The 12338-nt window shown below is 39.3% G+C and overlaps 1 protein-coding gene across 5 annotated transcripts in view; it reads right to left on the reverse strand.

Annotated features, from left to right (window-relative positions):
• HECW2 (HECT, C2 and WW domain containing E3 ubiquitin protein ligase 2) overlaps positions 1 to 12338 on the reverse strand; it is a 435976-nt gene that overhangs the window by 38736 nt on the left and 384902 nt on the right. For all 5 annotated transcript variants that reach the window (XM_010860869.1, XM_010860871.1, XM_010860870.1 and 2 more), the window contains 2 exons: positions 5466 to 5586; positions 3233 to 3346 (listed from right to left, as the gene is read on the reverse strand). In XM_010860869.1, coding sequence (XP_010859171.1) covers positions 3233 to 3346; positions 5466 to 5586 — 235 coding nt within the window. The remainder of the gene's footprint in view (positions 1 to 3232; positions 3347 to 5465; positions 5587 to 12338) is intronic.

Consider the following 12338-nt stretch of genomic DNA (forward strand, 5'->3'; position numbering starts at 1 on the left):
TTTAATGTAATAAGATGGCAAAGGCTAAAATAACTTCTTAATTTTATGTTGTTTTGAGGTTAATCTTGCAAAACATATGATGTGTTCCTAATGACTTAATAGCAAAATAAATTTGATATCTAATAATACATATGTATGATACTGACATGATAAAGCATGAGATCAGAAATAACCTGGCCCTATTCCAGCCTCAATAAGCCTCATGCAGAGATTGTCCCTGAGGGCCAAGGTCACGCCTCAAAATATCTTCCATCTTATTTTCCTCCTGGGGTTACAAGAAGAAGACAGGTAATGGAGGCAGAAAACATTTGGGCATTAGTAGCAATTAAATAAAGAGGTTTCAATCCCCACTCTGTCTGGGCCTCCTCCTAGGAACGGATGTCAGTCCAGATCATGGGGAGACAGCTTTAAGATGATAAAGCATGATCAGCATCTGTTCTATTCAAACCTAAGTAACAGCGCTTCCAAAGACTCATGACTACATCTCTGAGATCTCAACAAACTGTGGTCTAACAATTATGGAAGACAGCTGGAGCTCTGAGGGAGGAAAAGTATTCTCATCCAAACTAGGCTGGTTATGTAAGGAAATACTTGGAATCCCATGCATATCTGTGATCAGACTAAAAACATTTGCCTTCATTTTCAACTGTGCACCTGCATCTTTAAGGCAACTAACAAAAGCTAGAAGTCCACTAAGGCTCATCAGCAACAAAAGGATCAAGACTCAGGCAAGCTTCTCAGACTTTCTCACATTATATTGTTTTCCCATCTATTATTTTAATCTAGGCACAGCTGGGAGACACTACATTTAGCAAGATAAATTATCAGTTACTAGCTGAAATAGTGAAAAGGCCCATGGGTAGGAAAAAATTCAGATAGATTAGAGTTCAAGAAGTGAAGTGAAAATGTTAGTAGCTTAGTCGTGTCCTGCTCTGCAATCCCATGGACTGTAGCAATTCAGACCCCTCTGTCCATGGAATTCTCCAGGCAAGAATACTGGAGTGGGTTGTCATTACCTTCTCCAGGGGATCTTCCCAACCCAGGGATTGAACCGGGGTCTCCCACCTTACAGGCAGATTCTTTACCGTCTGAGCCACCAAAGAAGCCCAGAGTTCAGGAGTTTTGCCTAAATCCCAATATTGGTCTAAGAATCCTATATGGAAGACAAGAGGCCTAATTTTGAATTTTAATTTTGCTATTATCTAGTTCAACTAGCACATGAAAATTATTTTATACTTTGACAGCTCCATTTCATCAACCAAACACCACATGGCTGAATTTGTTGAATATTATTAAGATTCCATAATCTACTTTATTCCTGGGCAAGACTGAGCGTGTAGCCTTAGAATGATCCAAATCAATAGGAGTTAAGCAGTTAAAGAGAAGACAACTGGAATTCCAGCAATCATGTGATATTTTTAAAATTCACTCTAGTGATGTTTACAAAGAAGGTGCTAAGACTCCAAACTTAAACCTGAAATGAGGAAAGAGGAATGACTCTAGGAGAGGTGAGAGCTGCCATCCTCTGAAGAGTCAGAAAACCACCAGTATGCCTATTTGAATGGAATAAACACTGTGTAGGAGTCTTCATTGCATTCATTTCCTAACTTCATCTCCACGAGCACACTCATGGAAGAGTCATAGAAGGCTGGACTCTCTTTATGGTAGGTAGTTATTTTGGTAGGTGTGCCAAAGAAAGAGAAAAAGTGGGGACAGAAAAATAAGAACTAAGGCCTAAAAGTTACTGCTGGGGAAGTGTCCAGGTAGAATAGGAGGATTTTTTTCCCCTCTTTTTCTTTTTGTCTCTCTTTCTTTTTAATCGAAGTATAGTTGACATACAGTATCAGTGTCAGATGTACAACATAGTGATTCCACATTTTTATACACTGTATGATAACCACCAGACCACCATGAGTCTAGTTACCATCTCGTCAGCATGGAAAGCTATTACTGACAATATTGTTACTGACAATATTCCTTGCTATATATTACATCCTGTGACTTATTTATTTTAAAACTGCAAGTCTGCACTTCTTAATACCCTTTGTCTATTTCACCCATTCCCCCATCCTCACATCCCCTCCCCTCTAGCAAACACTGGTTTCTAACTCGTGATTCTAAAACTGAACTTTTTTGACAGGTGAAGTATGATTTACTTTGCATTCCAGTGCACATAACAAGATTATAGATGTTAAAATGCAATTTCTTGCTTTTTCTCTCAAAGTCCATGTCTTGAACCTTCTTATGTTGTTGGTGGGAATGTAAAATGGTGAAGCCACCATGGAAAATAGTATGCGGGTTCCTCAAAAGAACCAAAACTAGAGTTACCATATGATCCAGCAATCCCACTTCTGGGCATCTAACCAGACAAAACTCTAATTTGAAAAGATACACGCTCCCTATGTTCACAGCAGCACTATTCACAATAGCCAAGACATGGAAACAACCAAATGTCCATCAACAGATGAATGGGGAAAGACGTGGCACATATATACAATGGAATACTACTTAGCCATAAAAAGAATTATGCCATTTGTAGCAACATGGACAGACTTAGAGATGATCATACTAAGTGAAGTGAGTCAGAAAGAGAAAAACAAATACCATACGATACCACTTACATGTGGAATCTAAAAGATGACACAAATGAGCTTGTCTACAAAACAGAATTGACTCACAGACACACAAAACAGATTCGTGGTTTCCAAGGGGAGGGGTTGGGAGGGTGGAGTGGACTTTGGGATTAGCAGATGCAAACCATTATATAGAATGGATAAACAACAAGATCCTACTGTATAGCACAAGGCACTATATTCAGTATCCTGGGATACACCATAACGGAAAACAATTTTAAAAAGAATGTACATATATATAACTGAATCACTTTGCTCTACAGCAGAGATTAATACAACACTATAAATCAACTATACTTCAATTTTTTCAAAAGCAAATTGTCCTTTTCAGAGAAAGAGTTAAAGAGAGAAGAAATGAAACTATGATTCTGCTCTCAAAAATGATCTATAGTTATGAGCTTTTACCAAAGAATCTTTATGTCAAATGATTTAAAAACCAGGGGAAGCTTTAAAAAAAATAGCTGAGAGGTTTGTGTATGAGAACAGCATTTTCTGCCAGAAGGATTTCCTGTTTTAGGCAACCACAGGGGACGTTGTGGGGAAACATCCGCCTGCGGCCACAGCCCACGCTTCAAAGGCCACTTCTCTGTGCTACTCACCCTTCCTCTCCGACGAATGTGACGTACAGCTTATTTCTCTGCAGGTCCTTTCTGGAGTAGCCCATAATTTGATTAAAAGCATCTTCAAGCAAGTGATCTCTTCTGATAATTAACCTGTCCGTAAAGAGACAATTTGAAAAAATACAGATGATTTCCTAATCCTTATCTTTCCAGAACTGAGCACTTGCTATTTAATTTCCATTTACCACAACTAGGTGAAAAGCGGGATGACTTACTATCATCGCTGTCTGCAATAAAGCACATGTCTGTCTTTAACTCTTAATAGCATTAACAAAAGTTACATCAGAGAATCATTGGTAAATAGAGCACCCTACCTAAGACCTGTAGAAACAATGCAAAAGTTCTTCTGGTGGTCAAATTCATTTATCCTGGGAGGAAAATGATTAAAAAACAACACACACACTTACAAAACTTTTGTTTATGAAAGGAAGATTAAACCTAGGAGGTCATGTTTTAAGCATTCTATGTAATGAATGCACCTAGACCAGGAATTCAACTCTTAAGTAGCTAGAAAGATAACAGTGAGACCAAGAAAGATGAATTCTTAGTGTCCTTTAAAGAAGAGGAGTTTACGTAAACTTTTCTAACTTTAAAATTAGGTGAACCTTGAAACTCTCTAGGTGACAGATAAAAATGAATGATACTTGCAGTTGATTAATCTACTTATGACAATGGCAATTTAAGTCATCTTTAAACAGGCGTCAATTTGCCCTTAATGCAAATAGTAATGGAAAGGGAGATGATAGGGAAGCCAGAGGCATGAAAGTTCGATCAGCAAGATTTTCATTAAGTGAAGCTCAGAGACGTACAGTGTTTGGAGCAGGTTGATTTTTTTTTTTAATTTTATTTTTAAACTTTACATAATTGTATTAGTTTTGCCAAATATCAAACTGAATCCGCCACAGGTATACATGTGTTCCCCATCCTGAACCCTCCTCCCTCCCCATACCATCCCTCTGGGTCGTCCCAGTGCACTAGCCCCAAGCATCCAGTGTCATGCATCGAACCTGGACTGGCAACTCGTTTCTTACATGATATTTTACATGTTTCAATGTCATTCTCCCAAATCTTCCCACCCTCTTCCTCTCCCACAGAGTCCATAAGACTGTTCTATACATCACTGTCTCTTTTGCTGTCTCATACACAGGGTTATTGTTACCATCTTTCTAAATTCCATATATATGCGTTAGTATACTGTATTGGTGTTTTTCCTTCTGGCTTACTTCACTCTGTATAATAGGCTCCAGTTTCATCCACCTCATTAGAACTGATTCAAATGTATTCTTTTTAACGGCTGAGTAATACTCCATTGTGTATATGTACCACAGCTTTCTTATCCATTCATCTGCTGATGGACATCTAGGTTGCTTCCATGTCCTGGCTATTATAAACAGTGCTGCGATGAACATTGGGGTACACGTGTCTCTTTCCCTTCTGGTTTCCTCAGTGTGTATGATGTTTTTTGAAGGCGATGAAAGGGGAACCCGCAAGTTCAGTGGAGCAAGCCCTGCAGGAGGGCAGTGAGCTGTGCAGCTGTTGGGCTGGGCATTTTTTCCGGCACGCCCAGGTCATGGTGGTGCCACAGTCAGACCCCCTCTTCTGTCCTCTCTCAAGTGGCATAGTGATCTTTAGTGGAGACATGAGATGGGGTGGGGGTGGGGCTGAAGGGAGTATGGGTAAGTGGGATATTCACATTATTCTGGGCCAAACAACTTGACAATCTTTCAATTTCCCCATTTAAAGGGAGGTAGATAAAGACAGGCAGAAACAACATTCATGCCATATTCTGTTGGACAAATGAAGCATATTTCACGGAAGGAAACAGAGCTAAGCAGTGGTGGTACTATACTCCAATCAGCCAGGCAGTGATGTGCAACACAGGACTCTGTGACAGCCTTATATCTAGTGAATATGTGAACAGTCAACAAAGAGGTACTTTTCAAGAGAACAAAATAAATCAGCTGTTAATTTTGCTTGTATTTTTACATGAAACATGATTGTCACTTTCCTGTCTGCTTTAAAACCTTAAGTTTAATTGTGCTTAATTCAACAACTATGTTTTAGGTGATACTGTGATTTATACAGATCAAAATAATTATGTCAACTAAACAAACCCTGGTTATCCCAAACCACACTCTATTTCCTATAATCCCCAAAGCATTGCATCCTATTACCATCTACCAATCCTGGGGTTTGTATCATTTTGACTTACTTTAATTTCCCTGGGCCTTGTCCATATCCTTTAGTCTCTAACTTCCTGTAAAAGTTCCTTAGTTTGGCTTCAAAGTCTCGCTTGTAAGGGGCTGGAGCGCGGGCATTGGCACGCTGAGTACCTACAACAAACCACAAAGAGACAAGGGAGTGGATTTGATTTCATCACATCACCATGAAAAAAATATTACCATGGGGTTGAGACCACAGTTAACAAGTAAAAGGAGGCTACACTTTCGGGTTCCTGCACTTTCACCTCTCCAAGTCGAAGGACATCACAGGGCTTAACCAGGATCTTAAGATGTCTTAGATGCCTTCCCTGGGGCCTTTTGGTTGAGAATAGCAATTCTGTAATAGAATTAATGGTGCCTATGTGTTACTCAAGTACATTCCTCTTTTCAGCCCAAACTAATATGAGTCAAACAGAGTTACTCATATCTAATGGTGAGATGGTATCGTGGCAGTTAGACAGGAAGTTACGATGTGAAAGTACGTGGTACACAAAGCAAGAACAGTGAGTTTCCATACTTGACGAAAAACCTTCAAAAACTTATTTTTGATATGTACTATAATGTAACTAAGAAATACTGTAGATACACAATTACATACATTTCATACTACAGGGTAGAATAATACTGATCTGAAACAAAATTCAGCCATAACTGCAGAAAGCCCACGTCTCCTGGTTGTGTAAATAATACTATGATTTGTTGTGTTCTTAATATGTGCCAAGTACTGTGATTACCTACAGATTATCTAAAGATGTTTTACATGTCATTCCACAGCAAGCATAATTAATAAATATAAAAGCAACATCGTTTGTTCCCCTTTCCATAAAAAAATCTGATTCTCTGTTACACTGTGACTAACTGACAAGCTGGGATACAAAATTGATGATGAATATGGGAATCAGCCACCATGACAAAAATATGGGGTATTTCCGCTAAATTTCACAACACAATAAAAGACACAAGAAAACAAAACTTGTGATGTGTCTTACATTACACACCATGTAAGCTCCTTACATATATCCTTATGCATGAATCAACTAAGTGATGATTATTTTTTGCTAATACTGTTCAGCAACAGATGCTCAAAATGAACAAGGTCAGGTTGCTGGAGTGGATATCTTGGTTGGGAAGACAGAAATAGTACATATCAAACAACTAGAGAATGGTTAAGTCCTAAACTAGATGGTATACAAACTCCTATAAAGCAGAAGGAATAAAACTATAGCCCAGCCCTATAAAACTAAAACTAAAAAATAAAACTATAAAAATAAAAAAATAAAACTATTTATTTTTTAAAATATTAATAAAAAGTAAAAACAAAAAATAAAACTATAGCTTGGGTATGGCCGAGCTGTACCTGGCCCTATTGATCTATTCTGTTTGCCATGTAATGTTTTTAAATTAACTGTCAACATTTAAAATTTAGATTTTAAGTTAAAAAAAAAATCTGATTTCTCCTGAAAATTATCTAGGGACTTTTGTAACAACTGGCTTGCATTTCCCTAGGAGGACAGTCACCCCGTGAGGTAAAGCCTGTGCTCCCCACTGTGCCCCAGCCTTTCAGTGACAATGCATTTGAGACCAGTGTTACAGAAAAGTAATAGTAAGTGAGGATAAACAGAGATCAAAATGTTATTGGAACCAGGCTTTATAAACATGGGAGAACCCATAGTCTATACTGAGGCAGGGCAACAAGAGCTGGAATAAGCATTGCCTGCATGTTCAGAAGACAGTGTGGAGACCCCACTAACCTAGAGCAGATGGGGAATGCTGGAAAGTAGAATATTACATCGGTCAGAAGTTTGATACAAAATTATGAGAAGACTTTTTTTAAAAACCTAGCCAAGAAGTCTGAGCATGATGCAGCAAGCAGGGGGAACCCTTTATAGGTTCTTGAGCAAGGAAATAACAAACGAGCGATGCTTTCTTTCAGAAATGATTTTCAAAGTGTGTTGAGTAGATTAAGGACGGGAAGGAGGAAAGACGAGGGAGGAGATTCAGTTAGGAGTAGTTGCCGAAACAGAAGCCTGAGGGGATGAGGACTAGCCTGGACTGTGGTGACTCAGTGGGGCTTTTACAATGTGAAATAAGAACTGGTAACCATAGATAAGTAAGGAAGAGAAATAGGAAGCTCACGTGGTAATATAAAACCTTTTAAACAGTAACAGGAGTTGCCATTTGTTGTGTCTGCTATGCAATAGGGACCATTCACTTCACAAAGCGGATCTTGGGAAATTCTCACAAGTCTAAGAAGCAGGCATTGTTAATACTACCGTCACCACCACTTTGTAACTAAGGAAGCTGAAGGCATATGCCAGTGAATGGCAGATTTAGGATCTGAGCCCCTTCTGACTGACGCTGGAGGACTGGGGGCATGTGAGGCTTTATACATACTAAGCTGGAGATGACAGCTGTTCAGGTGGATATACCCTATCAGCACTTGAAAATAGAGTACTGGAGTTTCAGTGTGAGATCCAGGCCACACTTGGGGAGTAAATGAGTCAGTGTCTGTGTGGTACCTCACTTCATGCAGTGCCTGCTACATCAGCAGCCCCATGTAAATGTTGCTGCGATTATCTGCATAGAGGTGAATACCAAACACATGGGGAAATGCAGTGGGATTTGGGGAATGGAATTTAATAAAATCATCTATTGATTAGTAATATGTGCAGAGTTCTGTTGGCATAATTATGAATCTTACCCAAAAAGCTATGCCATAAAGGAAACAAATAAACTTGACCTTAAAAGGCCTGGGATACAGAAGGCTCCTAGGCAGTAGTTCTCAATCTTGAAGGTATATCAGAATCACTGAGGATGCAAAAATCCAATGTTCAGGCCACAACCAGGACACACTACATGAGAATCGGTGGGGATAAGACATAGACATACGTGTGTCATGCAGGTCTCCAGATGATTCCAACATGCAGCCAAGGCTGAGAACCATTATTTCCCACAAGAAGGTCAAAACTAACCAATGAAATCCCTGGGCACCATCCAGGGACAAAGTGGGGGTGCTTCCTATGGGTTTGTAATACATCGTCTGCAACATGAAGGAACACGATCTGCATGAACTCTAGTCTCCTCTCTTGGATAGCTGAGGGACAGAGCCCTGCAGCACAACTCCAGTCAGAGTGGCAGAATAAAGCTATAATAGCTGCAGTCTGAGTAACTGCAGACTAGAAAACCCAGACAGCTCAGAAAGCAGCCATGATGAATCAGCTTTCAAGAGCACAGACATTGATAGGGAAGAGGAAAAAGAGGAACAAAAGACTGAAAATCTTTTCAGACACAAAAGAAACACAATTCTTTAAGAGCTGATTACTTTTTAAAAACAGCACATATTCTACTGCCATATAATTTGAGATGCTTAAAAGGATGTGGGAAATGCCATAATGCATTCCATCAATATCAACACAGACACTTAATAAAAATTAGCTCTAACTCCATTTAAGCTCTAGGTAAAGGAATTCAATTACGGAAACTCTGGAGACAGAAACTGTTAAACGCAAATATTCTTTTGCTAATAGTTCTATTATGAAAAAAATAATTTACACATTACATCATGGTTTAAAAATTACAGTAAATTATGCTGCTGGCCCTTGTCAAATTCTTAATGCAAGTCAGGTGCAACTGCCAAGAAAATCCATGGCAGAAACAATATTACTTCCTCTTTGGAAATAAAAAAAAATCTTGGAGAGTGAGCTCACACAACTGAATAAGAATCATAACTGCAAGTGAAGTTCTAGGATATGATTCACTTAGAGAGAGTCATGTCATAGTCTTCATGGTCTTAAAAAAGGAAGTCAGATACAAAAAGTCAACACTGCATACAAGAAGTGATCAAATAAAAGGCTGATTTTATGAAGAGTCAGTATTATGTTAATTATTTGCAGGAAAAAATTCAGTAACAGATGTAAGACTTGAAAAAAAAACATTGCTAAGCAGTTCTAAAGCACTCCCATATAATGCTGTTAACATTACTCCCACAGACTCTTACAAAACTGCACAATCCTATACAAACTTAAAGAATTCTACCAGACAGAGGATTTCTTTTCTAGGTAATACTAAGAAAAATCTTGGCATCAAACTTCTAAGAATTCTGGGTCTTCTTTGATGCTGGGTGTGACACCCAGAACCCAGAATGCTCCGATGACTGGCTCTTGGTCTGTGGTGGAAGGGTGAAGCTCAGCCCAGTTCAGCAAGGTTCCAGGCTCTTAACTGGGATGCCTCAGAAGAGCATTTCTTTTCTGTTCACTTTCTATAAACAATAAATGCTATGATTTTCTTTTATATAATTCCCTGTTAATGAATGAGAATAAACTATCAAGCACTAAAATAATTTCTGGAAAACTATCTTCTGGAACATAGATCAACAATGGAATCAACAAAAAACTCAAAAGTAGCTGGTACAGAGCACAAGCAAGGAAGTCCTAGCATTTTTACTTTATTCTCTAAGAGTAATGAAAGGCCCTCATGTCACTGTTTTGACCTTGTTGATGATTCTACTTACATACCATTTGTTTTTGTTTTTTTTTTAAACAATCTGATATCTGATTTTTCAAATGTTGGCAAATTAAAAGCAGTTTATTAAAAAAGCAAGGCTGGAGGGCATGCCAGGGACCGGCATCCTCTGAGAACACCAAGAGTGGGAAACAAGGAAGAGTAACAACAGAAACACAAAAATAAAAACACCTGCATATTGTGACAGAGACAGTAGTATTTGGTTCTCCTTCAGTCTTTGGAATCTTACCCGCCGCGCCCCCATCCCCACCCACTAATGAAGAGCTTCCTTCATTTGTATTGTTTGGTTCCTAGATCATCTTTGTGGGGCTGAGCAAAGAGCCCCACAAATATACAGCTAAAACAAGCAGAAAGCTGCTGCGCTGCTGCTACGTCGCTTCAGTCGTGTCCGACTCTGTGCGACCCATAGACGGCAGCCCACCAGGCTCCCCCGTCCCTGGGATTCTCCAGGCAAGAACACTGGAGTGGGTTGCCATTTCCTTCTCCAAGTAGAAAGCTAGGATACTAAAACCAAAGCAAGGATAAAACTACTTTTCTAAAAACAAGTATAAAGCTACTTCAGAGACTGTGAGGGAAAGGAGGGAAGGGAGAGGGCGAAGGAAAGGTGGGAGGAAGGCAAGAGGGAAGGAGGGAGAAGGGGGAGAGAGAGACAGAGAGAAACAGGAAAAGAGGAAGTCAGGGAGAAAGGGAGGGAGGAGGGGGAGAGAAGGGAAGAGAAGGATGGATTTTCGTGAAAAGAGCTGACAAGACAAGCAAAAGCTGGGATGATGAGACTTTGGAGGGAAAGGGGAAAAGAGGGTCCTTAAGGAGTTGCACTGTGTGTTGGGAGAAATAACTGCCCTCAAGACAGTCTTCAGGAGAGACCCACATGGCTCTTCAGTGCTCTTTGGTCTGGTTACTTCCCTTGAGCATGACCTGGTTCTCTACTGGCTTCCAGAGGTTCCAGTTCCAGTCAAGTAATAACAGCTCTGTCTGAAGATGCCCTCAAATATGAAACAGCCTCAAGGCACTGAGGATAGGGAAGCAGGGAGAGATATAATGTATTGATTAAAAAGTCTCAGCAAACGATAGGTTAAACAAATTCTCTGATGTTCAACATTATAGCTTTGGTCACGTGGAAAATTCACATAAGTGAGCTCATCTCCAACAATATCAGATAAATGAGGTGTTCTTGCATTTAAATTCCTAGAAATGTGTAGCTACAAAAAGTCCTGAAATAAACTTCTGGGTCCTATATTTGGAATAATAAACCATACGGTAAGTGGAAAGGTCTTTTCCTTCTGGCATAACTAAGGTCAGGACTGGCACTATAATGGACCTAGAAAAACAAACCTTCACATTCCAAAATTTTGACAACTTTAGGTGAGGACTATAACAGCTGCAAAAAGCAGTGAGTCAAAATTTCCAAAGCCCTTCTCTCCCCTGCACTTGAAAAGACATGCAAATGTGCTTGGAATGAGGAAAAGTGTGGAAAGTTTAGCAGGTTCCTAGGCATTCCGAAAGATCATTAAAATTTATGACTGTCATAATTTTCACAATATTATTTCTCACACCACTAAAAGGGATGAAATTCTAGTCATAAGAAAGAGTATAAGACAACTTTCAAAAATCCGTTTGAAATGTTTTCATAAGAACTTCAGGAGTATTGGTAGAAGAAGAGGCTATTTTACTCAAAGAAACAGAGATTCTTCCACAGGGTAAATGAGGCTAGTCCTGCCTTTGTATCATGTGGAATTAGTTATAGTTACTTCCGTTGATATCAGGCAGTACATCCCAACTTCAAGATCAAATAAAGCCCACTGAAAGAGAGTAGGCCAAAAATATGGAGATGATTCTTCCTGAAAATTAAAACCACCACAAACACTGCAAGCAATTTAGATATCTTTGGAAATCATATAACTCTCAATCTGCTTCCAGAATGCATTTATTGCCACCATGAATTACTCATGTACATTTGTGATGCTACATAAAAAGAAGAAACTTAGTCACTATTTAGAATGTTCATAGAGTCTCAAGAATGTCAAACTCGTCATTGAGAGAATATGCCTTTGTAGGCCCAGAAGGGACAGAATCTGGAGATCTACCTTTTTCTCTGGGAGGATGGGGCCACAGTAAAGGTCTGGAAAGGAGAGCTTTGACTGGAATGAGCAGTACTCCAAAGAGCTTCATTAATTTAACCATAAAGCATGAAGTGAAGGGACAACCCATTTAAACCCCTATAGGTTACAGCTAAGATTAAGACCAGTCAGAATGATGAAAACTCTAGGCAGCTAGTTCAGTAAATCAGGACTAAGTAGATTCATACAGACCATTATTGGTGGTTCAAATACTGACAAATTATA

Source organism: Bison bison, unplaced genomic scaffold, assembly GCF_000754665.1.
Source record: "Bison bison bison isolate TAMUID 2011002044 unplaced genomic scaffold, Bison_UMD1.0 scf7180017864471, whole genome shotgun sequence".
NCBI lineage: Eukaryota > Metazoa > Chordata > Mammalia > Artiodactyla > Bovidae > Bison > Bison bison.